General features: G+C 38.9%; 1 protein-coding gene across 1 annotated transcript in view; it reads right to left on the bottom strand.

The window, feature by feature from the left end:
• The window catches only part of LOC139721047 (DCC-interacting protein 13-alpha-like), a 38,537-nt gene extending 31,798 nt beyond the window's left edge, over window positions 1-6,739 (bottom strand). The window contains exon 1 of the mRNA XM_071632376.1: window positions 6,637-6,739. Coding sequence (XP_071488477.1) covers window positions 6,637-6,690 — 54 coding nt within the window. The 5' untranslated portion in view covers window positions 6,691-6,739. The remainder of the gene's footprint in view (window positions 1-6,636) is intronic.
• Window positions 6,740-15,989: the final 9,250 nt, after the last annotated feature.

Here is a 15,989-nt window from a genome sequence, read left to right as displayed (position 1 = left end):
AGATATTCAGAAACCACTCTATGAGATGTCAAAGAGCATGCAATTCTAGGGGTATCGAAAGTTTATTTGATGAAAATCGGTTTTGAAATGTCTGAGATATCCAAAAACAAGGTGAAACAAAGAGATCCTAATAAAGGTGGGGCATGTCGCCTTTTATCATTATCACTTTTAGGGATATCTCAGCCATTTGAAAAAAAAATTTTCGTCAAATAAACGTTGAATTCGTCTTAAAATCACATGCTCTTTCATATTTCATAAGAGGTTTCTCATTATCTCACTTAGGAATGTTCAAAACATGAATCCCCACCTCAACCACTAATTCTATAGTACCTTTAAGCTACATCATTGTAACTTCATAGTTAATAGTGCAGGTCTGTTTCACATACGGGATGGATGCCCTGTGGTTCAATAACCAACAAGATGCACCAAACTACTGCATTTAAAAACATTCTTATCCTACATGTATGTCTTTCACATGGGGCATCAAAAAGATGTCCTACTTATGGGAGATACAACATCCTACACTATTCTGATTCATACAATTTACCACTACACCTTCTTCTAAAAGCAGAGTATTAACTCAACAGAAATGGTCATTCTAACATTTATTGATACAAAGATGCTTCCCTCAGACTGGCTACAGTGAACACAGTTGAGCTCAATAGAGCAAAATCTAACTGGGCAGTATCAACAGGCCCAGTTTGCTGGTTTAGTAGACCCCTATTAACTGCAATTGTACAATATGTTTGTAATCATTGCAAGTTGAAGGTATTGTGGCAACATTATCAATAAACTTTAGATTTTTACAAAAATACAAAAAGAAAGATAAAATTACATTCAACAGTTTTAAGGACACACACACAAGGGGCAGATATTATCCAAAGAAATATGCCACAGAGCAAAGCCCTTCTACTCCAGCCTCCTTTTTTGTGTTTGTGTCAATCATGAGGAGCTATACAATAAAGCAATGGTCAGCGGGTGCTAAGAGTGCTCACTGCTATAGTCAAATAGTACACCTTTACAGCTTTAGTAATCAGCGTTCTACCAATAATCCCACATACAGAATGTATGACGTGTGCCTGTACACTACTGTGATGTGTCTAGGAAGACATTTTGCAGGTGAAATACATATACAGGTAAAGGATTTATACCATCTTTCACTGAAGAAGAGAAGTATCATGTGTACGCTCAATAAAACATTCAAACCTTCTTGCTTGAAAAGTGGCTAAAGAAAGTGATTCATCATTACTTAGACCTGGAATTTTATAATTATTCCACTTTGTCTAACGTGTGGTGTCTGTAACCATAAGGGGAAGAGTTATTCAGCTTTGGGACTTGTTTTATACTTATATACAAATTATACACTCTTGAGGCTATCATAGAGTACACTTCCCATGCACCCATCATCTTTCTTAATTGATCCTGACTTATTAAACATATAAATATGATAAAGCCTGTTAATCTACATGTATGATGAAAAAAAGAAACATACCTTCATATGAGGCATAATGAATCTTCTCATGTCATGATCTCTTTTAAAATTGAAAATAGAAGGAAATCCCAGAAGGTATGAAACAAACATGGCCCATACTTGCTTATAATATAAATTGGATTGGTTGGCACCATCATTTAATGAATAGTACTCACTAAGGGAATATAAAAACAAAGTACAAAAAAAAAACAACTTACAAGCTGGAATTGCACTATCAAATCTACAATATACAATAAACAATACAACTAGAGAAGCGCTCTGAGAGCGCAGACCTCCGCCAAGCATGCAAATCATTTTCACCACTGATCTTGTTCTTCCATAGAGATGCAGTGATTTCCACTCATAAATAGCATTGTGTGCTGAAAGTAGCCCAATTCCCCAATATAGAAGCCTTTGTTACGTCATAAACCCTCAGCTGCGGGGTGCGCCTCGCCCTAGCAGAATTAGAGCACGCACTTTAGTGCGCGCATGCAAACCTCAAATACGCGCAGCCTGAACTTCCAAGTTCATTGACCCTACCTGCCAGAATATAAAAAATCCTTCATAAGTTCCCCCAAAATTCTTGGATCACCACCAAAAGTTAATCGTTTGTTACTTGTGTCATTTTCAACCTTTCCTGCAAGTTTCATCACGATCTGTTAACTATTTTTTTAGTTATTTTGCACACGGACATACAGTCTGTACAAACAAGCAAACGAACAAACAATCACACAAACCAACGGTAACGAAAACATAACCTCCTCCCTTGGTGGAGGTAATAAACACAATAAAAATCGTCACAACACAGTACAACACACAAACAAATGAACCTAACCTATTCATTCATGAACAAAGAATTCCCTGATGGCACTTACAAAGTAAATAGTAATAAACAACCTTTGATAAATACATTGGACTCACCAGCTGTTTGACATATCAAAAATTTTGATAATTTTCATGGAAAGACACAGCTACCAGCTTGTTGACATGCTATTGTATGCTGGTGATAACTGATCACCGATAAATGCAGCCATTAATAGGCAATTACATTGTTTCTGTGCTACAACAGCATCGCATTTATCAGAGCCTTCAGTCTGTATAGGAAAGGGATTCCATGAAGACATAGATAGTCTCTATAGATAGAACATATCCCTGGCTATAAAATACAGACTGATCTTTCAGTCTCAAATTTACTGTTAGTATGTCATTAGACTGCTGGTGAAAATGTCAAAAACTGTGTTGTGAAAGCGATAGAAAAAAAAAATTGGAAAAATAATATTAATGCTGCACGCATAAAAATGTTCAAGAAACTTGAACATTTTTTTGGTTTGGACATTGGTGTGAAGCCAGATAACAGGTATTATATGCTAGCATTTGCAAGTCAAACTCATACATCACTGACATATGGAATGGATGGACCCCCGGCCTGTGGCTGCCGGCTGTGCGCTACATATGTATGTGCCATGCGTGCATAGATGCCAAGTTCAAAACATTTTTATGAGTAAGATTTTCATGACTCAGCATCCCGGCGCGCGCGCATGTGTGTGAGCGAGGGAGCGAAGCGACTGAGCGAGGGGAGGGTGTGGGAGTTGGGTGTCCGCCCTCCCACGGTAGGGAGCTTTTTCAATTTTTAGCTCTTAATGGTGCAAGCTGGTGCATGTACTTAAGTACCCATAACTATTTATTACTTATTTTGAAAGACAAAAGGGAAATACGCCTTCAATTTTAACTCTCACTTTAATCCTTTAAGCTATGCTCCTAATGCGTGAGAAAAATGGGTGTCATGTGTGAGATCGTGAGACAGACCCTAAATGCTTGAGTCTCACTCACAATGTGTGAGACTTGGTAGCTCTGTGCGTGGTTGGCAGTGTGGGGGTACGCATGAACACGCACAAAGACTAAATGTCTTAATGAACTGATAATGATATAAAGCAAGCCGCCCATGATTCAACCATAAATATAATGGCATCCAAAATTCAATTGCCTGCTACATTATGTATTAAAAAAACGTAAAGTAGTATGATGGGGGGTTGTGTACCCAGTTACAGCTCGTTATTCCGAATGTTCGTTATTCCGAAGGCTCTTTAGTCCGAAGATTCGTTATTCCGAAGGTTCATTGTTCCGAATTTCATTTTCAGATTAACGATTCTTCGGAATAACGAACCTTCGGAATAACGCCACAAATGTTCGGATTAACGAACCTCTAGGTACAGGGAATTTGTGTGTTTCGGATTAACGACCCTTCGGAATAACGACCCTTCGGAATAGCGAACCTTCGGAATAACGAACAGCACCCGTGTACCCGGACACTTAAGAAGTTGAGATTTAGATGAATTTTTCACATTGCCATTCTCAATAAAAATATTCCAATACACAATGATGAGGTTCTGAAAATGATACTTAAAGATAATGTAAAGTTTTGGTACCTCAAAAGTTTCCCTGAATTTCCTTGTCTTAGTTTGTGTTTCAGGTTAAAGTACCTTTCATATAACTAACACTGTGAGACTAAGGCTGTGTTTATCTAACTTTAGAGAGAGAATCAAGTTTTAACTTTAGAGAGAGAATCAAGTTTCCAAACGCATTTGGAAAGGTGTTTGCAAACGTGGTTTGAAACGCGATTCTCGGGGTGCCGTGTTTATCTAACCATCATACAATCGCGATTCAAGTGTTGTCACTGGGCAGCTACTTTGTGCCGTTCGACCCAGGAAGTAAAGGTCAACTGCATACCACCAAACCTGCCTCATCAGTCACACACAAATAATGGGTTGAGAGCACAACCGGAAACAGCTGGGATTTGACCTTGAGATATAAACGCGTTTCAAAACGGCATTGCGTTTATCTACTCACAGAACGGCGATCGTGGTCTCAAACGTGTTTCAAAACGCCCTTTGAAAGGCGTTTCAAAACGGCGTTCCTAAATGCGTTTGAAAACACGGTTGCCTTTATCTAACCCTGAAAATTCCCCAAATGCGTTTAGGATCGTGATTCTGCCTCAGAAAATTTTTAGATAAACGCAGCCTTACTCGCCCCAAAGTGCTCTCATGTCTTAGTAATCATGCAATAATGGTTTCGTACCAGAGCCGCCGCTGTTCGACGGCGAGGTAGTACACGTATTGTACGAAACCATTATTGCATGATAACTGCGACCAGCAGCGTGCAGCCCCATACGCATAGCTAACTGCGACCAGCAGCCCAATACGCATAGCGTAATGGGGCTTCGCATTGTAGCATTCAGGATCATGACAGATTTATTATCGTGGGTAAATATCCCCAATACTACGGCCAGCGCATGCGCACACAAACATCTTATCCGTTCATGGATTTGAAATTTGTGCGCATGTGATGTGTGCACATGCGCTGGCCGTAGTATTCAGTGTATGTAGCTCTCCCAAGGTCCTCTCGACCGAGTCACATTCAGTCATCAATTCGAACAGAAAGGGACTATTGGCAGAACCAAACGTTGCCCGAAGCCTGTTTTCAATACTTCAACCTAATTGGTAAGTCTTCAAAGTGAAGAAATTTTTGAATTTTAAGTTGATATTTACCCGCGATACTAAATCTGTCATGATCCTGAAAGCTACAATGCGAAGCCCCATTACGTTATGCGTATGGGGCTGCTGGTCGCAGTTAATTGCATGATTACTAAGACATGAGAGCACTTTGGGGCGAGTAAGTCTCACAGTGTTAGTTACAAGCTGTATATGAAAGGGTTCCATGACATTTGCTCCCGCGACAAATGCTCCCACGAAGTATCTGCACGTTAAGCCAAACATAAAACCTACCCACAAATATAACTCTTACCATAATCCTAATCCTAACATCAAACTAGACCTACAAAATAAGACAGGAGCAATTTTCACAGGAGCAAATGTCATGTCACCATATGAAAGGTACTTTAACCTGAAACACAAACTAAGAGAAGGAAATTCAGGGAAACTTTTGAGGTACCAAAACTTTATATTATCTTTAACAGTTCTTCCAAAGCAAAGCGAACAAAATCAATTTATGTCATAATTAGAGAACATAACTGAAACCCTTGCAAATATATTTTGAACGTTGTAGCCAGCCTCCGTGTATTGTCTATGGGAATGGATTACTGGTAACACTGAAGTTTGTTGTTTCTGACTTAAACACGCGCACAAGTTTCACATCGCCCGGCGCGTGTGATAGAATATTGCGCACTTCTTCTGGTTGACAAATCGTGAAACAAATTGCCGAATTCTGCTTTGAGAAGTAACCTCAAAAATTGGTATAAAATATTTATTCAAAAGCCATTGTATTTTATGCTTATTTTATGGGATTTTATTGTGGTTGTGGAAGAAATTTTTTAGTCCGGTCCCACAACTTGTCCAGTCCAACCACGTACGGCATTACTAACTGTTTAGTGTGGTTTAGTAGCCCAACCAGACGATGTTAGTACGCTGTGCAACTGGGCTGCCTAGTTACATGTAGGCCCTACCTATCCGTATCCTAGCTTGTTCGATGCATTTGCGTGTGGTCAAATTTTGGCATGGGAGGTCTAACCTTGGCACTTTAGTTCTATAGTTTTGCTTTCAATAGTTAACAACTGTCTCAGAGAATTTCATTGTGTGTGACTGTGAACCATCAATGCAATGCAATGTAAGCAGCTTCAACATCTGAACCTCATTGGATCTGATGAAATCTGCAGACATTGCGATTGGTCTGTGCATTGACAACTGCACTCCCGCTCGCGTGTTTTTTTTAGACGGCACAGATTGGGGAAACTACAAATTTATCGGGGACCCTATGCCTAAACCTAACCCTAATCCTAATCCTAACCCTAACCATCAAACCCTAACCCTAACCCTAACCCTAACCCCAACCCTAACCCTAACCCTAACCCTAACCATAACCAAAAACCCTAACCCAACGTTTTTCCCATAGGTTTAACACGCGCCATGCCCCAATCTGTGCCGTCTTTAAAAAAAACGCCTCCCGCTCCCAGAGTTTAAGCAGTACCAACTAACAAATGTTTCAATGCATGGGCCTACAAGTAGGAAGCACCAACACTCTTGTAAATTCTTCTAGCACGTATCTACACAGTACAGCAGTTAGTAGCAAGGAACAACAGTCAAGGCAAAACAACACTCCAGTTGTAAACAACCCCGATTAATTTTACACTGGTATCGTTGACTGTCACTCACCTGAGGGGAGTCATCTTGGGCGTCTTCTAAGCGAAGAAGCTGAATTCCCGGCATTTTTGTCCCCTTCGATCCACTATCTTCCAAATGGCGAGTTGATAGTCTAAACACTACTGAGACGCGACGTCAACTCTGGTGACTGTGTCATTCATCGGCCACTCCTCCCTGCCTTCGAGCTTCCAATCCGTTCCGATGGCTTCATCAACGAACACCACCGCGGCGAGTTAGGCCTAGATCTAGTGTAGAACAAACGGTGCTGATTAACCGATCCCACTGCGTGTGTGGAGTGAACTAAACACCATTTGACATTCCCCCGAGTTTTGTTTGCTTGAGTGTTGGTTTCGTGTAGTGCACTTGAAATGTTATGGCACTTACGTACATTTACTGGGTGTGTGTGTGGGTATGTTCGTGTATATCATAAGCACTCACTGAAAAGTTCGTTCCTATCTCCTACTGGTGTAATCAGTGTAATCGATGATAGACTCGATCGGGTACGGGTAGGTACAGGTGCAAGCGCTCGCAGTACAGTGTGTACCGGAGTCAGTGGTCCTTTTTAGGTACACACACACACACAGGGTACTGTACCTGTAACAGTTAAGGGCCGTTCACATTGGAGCGGTTTTGCGGCAGCGGCAGCGGCGGCGGTTTGCCGCTAAACTCTGCCGCAGCGGCACGCTGTGCACACTGGAGCGGTTTGCCGCGCGTAATATGCAAATTAGATTGTTGCCCTTGGGCACCTGCAGTTTACTAGTAATCAATTACATAATTATCATGCACATGGATACCGTGAATACATTCCCCGTGGATCTGAGAATTTACAAAATCACTTTTCCAAAACGAAACAAACAATAAAGGAAATCAAGGATGCGTAACATGAAAGGAGACTATTGGACAATCAGTACTGGAATCTCAGCTTTTCAACTTTTTGCTTAAAAAAAAAAAAAACACTTTCAACACAGACTGTTCAATGAAACTGCAAAATATTCCTTGTGTTACTGGTATTTGTATGCACGCAGAAATTGTTGCATCGGACCACTGCCATATATACTGAGAAGGCGGTACATACAATGTGTACATCTAGCACCCCAATATCTCAAATATGATCTGCGGATGTCACATTTTCCTTGTTTTTGTTTTATTGTTTGTTGTTTTTTTGTGTGTTTTTTTACAAAATTAGTCAGCATCCAAAGTAATGATATCTTATCTTGTTTCATGTTAATAAGAAAATGACTAGTATTTTGTTTTTTCTGTTGTCGGCAAAGTAGTCAATTGTATGAAAGATGAGCTCTTTAAAAAAAAAGAAAAACCAGCAACATACTTCTTTACTTGTCATTCCAATCTTTTACTATAGAATAGTATACCGGTATTATGATATATATATATATATATATATATATATATATATATATATATATATATATATATATATAAATCATCATGACTGTGTCATTCATTTTCATGTGCATGTTTGTGTAATGATTTTTGTACTTCATAACTCACTTTTCCTACTGCGCCTTGAGTACGTTAGTCATGTGGAATTGGCACATTAAATGTATACTGTATTATTATTATTATTTACGATGAACTCTATATGGATGAAATGTAATGTTTGATTTGATTTCTGTCACAGTTCACGCTCTTTCTGGAAGTGTAATTAAAAAGGTGAGGGGATGTTTTAGGGAATATGCCTACCATTCACTCGCCTACTCAAATCTACTAGATCTACGTATGTAGAGTATAATGTAATCCAAAGGCCCATAATAAACTCACTCACATACTGTACTCCCAGCTATGGAAAAACAAGAGTAGCATTTTCACTCTCCACAACATGTGTTTTATATCATGCATGGGGAAGAAATTAATGGCAGCTTTGCATCCTCTTAGAAAAAGCAAACAAACAAACAAACAAAAACAAAAACTACACACAAACACACACACACGCACGATCTCAGTTTGGATTTCAAATTCATACATCTGTATTACACCATCAAATCTACGCTTTCAGAAATCTGGATAGCATTTTAACAGACAGTCGATTTCCAGGTGAACCACACAACTGTTGAGTAAAGTGATTATCAAAAGCCAACTGAGGTCGGTTTTATCTTAAGCAAGTTTTGTGGAATTGCACTAAATCTTTTCTTTGAAATTTAACCACCGAATGAAAATATTAGTTAACAGGAATTTTAACCAACTTATGTCGGTAAATGACAAACATCACTCGAAATACACATCAAGCAATGTACATACACTAATACAAACCACACATGTCAAATTTAGCACTTGAGACACTAATTCAGGACAATTGTTGAAACATACAATCTCATTTGATGTGATCTAATATGGCAGTCTGTTGCAGAAATAAAGTACAGTGTATACATATACTGTTAACATTTGCGAAGGGAAGTAATATAGCACATTCACATGTACATGTAAAATGAAAATTCACGAGATCTGACACTGTATGAGCAACTTTTAAATCTGAATGGATAGACATGAGTTGTCAAAACAATACAGTAATGGTAGTATGGTACTGGATTTTATGAATGATTGAAGTACATGTATGATAATTAACACCAATTTAATTTGTATCTTGGACCAATTTTCTATAAGCATATTATTCTCATCTCCTAAATCTGAAAAAAAGAAATAATTCAGTGCAAATTCCTAGCAGAAATGCATACTTGACAACATAAAACAAATCAGTCGTTTACATTTCACTTTCAAACCTCATAAGGACCAATCTTTCTCAGTAATAAGAAACAAAAAGTAGTTGTATTACATGTACATGGGTCTAGGGCAATTACCCCCTGGGCAATTACCCCGGACCCATCCCCTGGTTCTAATCCTAATCCTGAACCTAATCCCAACCCTAACCCAAACTCCTAACCCTTGACCTAATCCTAACCCTAATCTTTACTCTTACCTTACCACTAACCAGTATTTAGCCAGGGGGTAATTGCCCTCTGGGGCAATTGCTCAGATATGCATGTACATACATGTAGGACAGGAAAAATATAGGAGAGAATAGGATTGAGAGAAAAGAGCAGTACAGAGTTCATCAAATGAAGTGAGCAAGAAAGAGCGGATACATAGGGGTGGATGAGGCTTGAGATTTACAATGATATGGACATGTATTGAAGTTACAAACACAAGAAAATCAGGATAAGTAAAGGAATACAACAAAAATGGGCACCTAGGTGCTTACATGGTTCAATTTAGCTAGTCCGATAACAAATCAAGTAGCAAACAGAATAGCAACATATTACGCATATAATGCAATGACCTGTTATGAGTTATCTGACATCAAATACTAATTTAATGCAAGGAAAGTACAAACTGAGTATTCAAGATTATACATGTAATGAAAATAATATTCGATGCCATGTCAACATTTATAGATTTGGGTTTCAAGATAAATTTGAAGCTTTCAAAAATCTGTAGTAACATGCTTCAGGTACACTATAAAGTGCTTGGTCTACTGCTGATTATTTTAGTCATTGCCATGCAGCATAATACAATATTGCATCCATACTCCAAAGTCAAATACACACATGTGACAGGTACTATGTAGGTACATAGTGACAAAGGTGGAATTTCATCACATTTTTGAATAGTATGTTTGCTACTGGCCTACCTGGGAGCAATGCAAAGAATTCTTGTGTTGTGGACCTGTACATGTATTATGCTATCACATTTCTCCTGAGTCGAGTTCTAACTGCGAAGTGATACACAATAGCCTGCCTTGTATGATAATCATGAAGAACTTGATCACTTCTTACGAACATAGTAGATGAAATTGCTTGGGGTACATCTTCACTACTCAAGTGATACATGAAGGATGCCAGTTGAAGACAAGTATATCTTGTGTTTTCAAATTACCATTCACATTATAAAGACTGAAAGTACAATGTAGTTTGATCCACAGTATCTTGGTTAAATTTTCTATAGATTTTTTTTTTCATTACCATGGCAACACATTAATTAAATACCACATAATGCCAAGTTCTAGGTCAACTCCTAAAAAAGTAAGAGAGTTGTTGTAACTTGGGTTGGAACCAGGTGCAAGCATGGTTAGCAACAATAGTGTTGACAGATATTTAGGCCAGGTGAGGTCATTTAGAACTAGTCTCCATGGCAATGTCACAGTTTGGTGCTCTATACATCCCTTGTCAACTTGTACACACTATGTGTGGGCGTGGTGTGTAATAATGGAATTAGCAGCTTTTCACATATTCGATACTTGTCTACATAATCATATAAAGTAAAACTAACTCCTTGAAAAGTGAATACATGTTTCAAAGAAGCATTGACCACTAATAGTATCAATATAAAGGTACCTTATCATTCATACATGGTACTGGCCAGGTGTATAGTCAAAATACAATATCCAAATGGCAAATGGCTTGTGAAATATTAAACATGGTCACTGTTATGAGGAGATCACAATTAATGGGTCAGTGCCTATTTCCCTATAACATTGTATGTACTTCTCAAGCAAATGCTGTTTTATTATGCAGACTTGATACGGGAAGGGTGGAGATGATAAATAAATGGTTTCATTATGGTTGACTCGGCAAATTTAGAAAATAAGTGATGGATGCAAAAGTTTCAAATCCTCCTTGTTTGTACAGGAGTCCCTTTTAAAATTGTCTCACCGCCAAGCAATGTGGCCAGTAGTTGCAATTTAGAACGAAGATCAACTTGAAGACAATATCACCTGCACCCACAATGCCTTGAGGACTGTGCCCTGTGCTCCACAACTGCAGATACATGTACCTGAAGAGGGTATAATTTGCTTTCTCCAATAAGAAGGATGAAGGGCTGTGACTGCGGATGTTCTGTGTTGACCACATATGAGTATTTAAAACAGTCCTTCCTGGACGAACGAAAAAGGCAGACATATATGGAAACAGTGTAAAAATTTTGAAGACATATTGATGTGCACTATTTTCTTACGCCTTTATACACATGATATTTCCAGTACTTTTGTATCATGTTATGATGTATTTACTAGCAACTGCAGTAAACTAGGAGCAAGAGTGACCAAGATCAGAAGGTCATTCTTTAAAGCTGAAGATCTACTATATGCACATGCAGGAGTGAGTCAAACATGATATCTGGAAACAGGGGGGCAAAATTGTTTCAGAAGGGAATGGGGAGGTATTACAGGCCTGTAAGAAAGCTATACAGATCACAACAGAACAATTCACACAATTCTGGCCTTCATGGTGCTATTTGTGTGTTTGTTTGTTTTTTCCCATGTCTAGCTTAACAGAACTATCTTTGCAAAGAAGTGTAACTTTGTCTTAAGTCATTTTTTTTTTGGACCACCCCCCCCCCCCCACCCCCCACCCCAAAAAAAAAAAATGAATAAATAAAATAAAAATGACAGACAATTTTACATTCAAAGTTACATTTGACTTGCATGTTCATGTCCTCTCAAACTGATTAAATTGGTATGGGCCAATTACTAGACCTAGGCACCTATGGTACACCATAATATACACTATTAAAATGATGATTGGTCCACGCTGCATATTGTCATACCTGTCAAATGTATGGGATGTTGCCATATCCATTATAAAGAAAGAGAAGAATCTACATACATACATTTCCTTGAATGAAGGGGCAGGGTAAAGATTAAAAGATGTGCCTTCACAGAAATTTCATTCTTAAGTTAAGTTCACTCTTTAGTTCTAGGTGACATACAAAATAATGTACCTGTGTTGTCATTAGAATTATCTGGTACGGTACAATACATGTACCATCACTTCCAAAATAAAGTTGTTGTTTTTTTCCTCCCACATGTACCTAGAATGTCAATCTTTTGAATAATGCACTTTCAGTAAATCCTGAAAGCTGAAACTCACAGCTTTCCAGTCAATGAGTGAGCTTGCATCAAAGCCTGGTCAGGGATGCAGCCTCCTTTGCATGGTCTTTCCGCATTCGCTGAATAGGAGGGAAGCAGATTCAATCACTGTTTACCTGAGGGTAAATGATATTCATACAAGTGAGGTGTTATACAAATGATGTGTTATACATGTACAATTCATTATAACATTATTTCCTTACATAAATATGGGGAACTTTTTACTCAGCACAAAGAAAATGTAATATAAACAGGTCTCTCTTAAAAAGCACCTTAGCCCTTCACTCCCATAACCAACACCACATGCAGGAATTGATTGTCTGAACTTTTGATATCTGATTTTTGCTCTTAAATTGCTCATTTTGCAGTACAGTGTAAGTGCTACTAAAATGCCAAGTGCTTATATCAATGAAACTATTCATGAAAATATACATTTGGTATTGTTACCAACATGAATTAACGCACTGAATTACCTGCAGAACACAATACAGAGGGTCGTCTTTCCTACCGAGGAACACAAAGGACTAGCACAGCCTCCCAGAAGAAGTAGTGGCTGCTTCAATCCTTGATACAATCTGTCAAGGGTCAGCAATTAACTAACCACTGCATCACTGGCATTTAAATTGTATGAATGAGGGTACCACCTATCGGCACCCTATGAATTTGCAGCTCGTTTATTGCAAAAGCATAAAACAAATTCACCCAAGTTTTTCCTCAAATAAGCTGTAAATACTGCAGTTTCAAATCTTGTGACCGTTCTGTTGATTCCGAATCTCTGTTGTAAAATTATGCAATTTTACTGCGTGCGATGCATTTTCTTCGCGTGGCTGAAAAGGGGTACCTCACGATCTGCACCCCTTCCCTCCATAGTTAATACATGTGAATTTCATAGTCATGCGTTCTTATCGAGTGGATGTGTAACTGAAACGTGTTTAATTTGTTTTGTTGGCTTGATTTTCGTTTCTTTGTTACTGTTTTCATAGCTATAAAATGGCACTTAATCCCACGCGTATCTTTTTGTTCTATACGCAAACAGACATGATACGCATGGTGTTGATGTACCCTGCCGATAACTGGTACCCTTACCATACATTGAAGAAACCGTCCAAGTCTATTCATTGTGGGAAATGTGGGCATCTTTGGAAAGGCAAGACAAGATAATGGATACGTATGCTTACCAGCTACAGTACAGTTTCCCCAGTTAAAGTGATTTTAAAACATTATCCTTAACTTGGTCAGACTCAGCCTGAGAGGATTTGATTCACTTTCTAACAAGACAAATCAGTCCTCCTTCACTGCCTGTCTGATGATGCGACTCACTGCAAGACTGAACGCAAGTAAATTCAAGTAGGGTGGTCTAGATCGTCTTTGTCATGCCAATGCCAATGGACAAAGTTGTGGTTATGTGTATGCATTTATACCAGTGCGGGGGCAGTATGGCAGTACAGAAACACTTACATAGTAGGTGACCTAGATCTAGGCCTGTATAGAGGCAGAGTCAATACCCAGAACATACCTTTTTTAGGGCCTAATGCACGTTAGGTCTAGAAACTTTAGACTAGAGTCTAGAACTATGTCTACCGTTAACAATAATAATAATAATAATAATAATTAGACAAATTTGTATAGCGCAGCTAGGTATGTAAATATACTCTACTGTGCTGTGATGTAACAGAGCTCCTGTCACTGATTAGACACACGAAAAATAAATAACAAATTAATCAAAGGCTTCTGAAAAAAGATATGTCTTCAATAAAGATTTGAAGACAACAACTGATGATGCCTTCCTCAGTTTCTCAGGTAATTTATTCCAAAGTTTTGGAGCAGCACAGCTGAAGGCACAATCCCCTAAAGTTACTTTAGTTTTTAAGTGAAATTGCTTTAGAAGCAACTTATCCTGTGTACTTCGTAAATTATGAGAATATGAGTGTGATTTCATTGATATTAATTCTGATAAATAACCAGGTGCTTGACCATGCAATACTTTGTAAACGAGTATCAAAATTTTAAATACAATTAAATATTACAGTATAGTATGAGGCCTAGAGGCTAGGTGTTTCTGTTGAGTGTTGTTTTTATTTGAATTTATTTGCCGTTTATGGACCATTTTTTCCCAGTATTAGCTCTAATTAATGCCAAATTTTTACTTATGAATTTACCAGGGGGTACCAGTACTTTCTATTTCAAAAAAAAAAAAAATCCCAAGGTATAGGACCTAGATTTTCTACATTATTTTAATTTTATTAGAAACAATTCAAAATGTATCAAATATATCTCACGTTAGAGTGTCTGGTCTACTAAGAAGCATATTGTAACGTTAAATAGGTTGTATACGTCTACGTAACCTGTTCTTTTTTTATGAGGATGTTAGGGCCAGGCCTAACTGCGACCAGCCCCAACACCCACAGTGTGTAACTGTGTATACGGAGCGTCCCGGGGTTAGGCCAGGCCCTACCGCCTGCCTATACCGGTATACAATCGACCATATTGTGGTCCATTTATCATATGAGAAGCCCTTCCCATCTATCATGGACCCCATACATTACTGATCATTAGTAGGTCAGATGTGGGACTAGTCGGATAGTAGGAGTGCTCCTACTGGACCTAGTAGTTCTAGATCTACTCTAGACTTCAAGGTTTCAGTACCACGTTGGCAGAATACTAGACTATATATCAGACATAGATAGGCGTATATGGGACTGTGACATTGATAGACTGCTTTCTTTCGCAGGCGAGTCTGCGTCTATGGCAAAATACGTGGAAAGTTACAATCTGCAATGTAGCCTCTGCAAGAGAGTGACCGCTGTCAAGGGTCGAAACAAATGGCAAAACCTTGAGAAAACAAAATGAGCAACTTACCATTTAGCCCGATTTCATCATCAATGGTCTCCAATTCGATATTTTCCTCAGGAGTGTTTTTGTGAACATAATTGAGTTTATTGTACAAAAGTTGTCTTTTCTGGACGTCTTCGTTCCGCTCTTCGACCGACGAGTTGCACCTTCGCGAGACTCTGATCTTTTTCAAGCTAAAGTTTATGACCCCACACACATAATAACGTCACGAACTGTACTCTATTATGATTGGTCAATAGCAACCTCGCCGCAGCGGCAGACTAGCGCTCAGCAGAGCGATTCGAGAAAACCGCTTGCGGTTGCCGCTCTGAAAAGTCGCCGCTACCGCTCCAGTGTGAACGGTTGTACAGGTACAACACGTGAGTGATTTTTGCGGCGCACCGCTGCCGCTGCCGCTGCCGCAAAACCGCTCCAGTGTGAACGGCCCTTTAGACTGTATGGGAGGAGGAGCTAGGGATCGGGCAGGTCATGCAAGGTCAAACGTATTTGCATTTTCAGGAAAACAACAATGCTAACCTCGACTGCAGAGTTTAGTTGTTGTCGATCGCCGCGTGTAAAATTGTATTCGTGGCATGAAGTGAAGAGCAGTTACTGACGAACAGTCGTACATGTACAACAAAAAACTTTACTCTCT

The sequence above is a fragment of the Diadema antillarum genome, unplaced genomic scaffold (genome assembly GCF_040938485.1).
Source record: "Diadema antillarum isolate AM-2024a unplaced genomic scaffold, OU_Dant_1.0 scf00000137, whole genome shotgun sequence".
Taxonomy (NCBI): domain Eukaryota; kingdom Metazoa; phylum Echinodermata; class Echinoidea; order Diadematoida; family Diadematidae; genus Diadema; species Diadema antillarum.
This window is presented reverse-complemented; position numbering and strand designations above follow the sequence as displayed.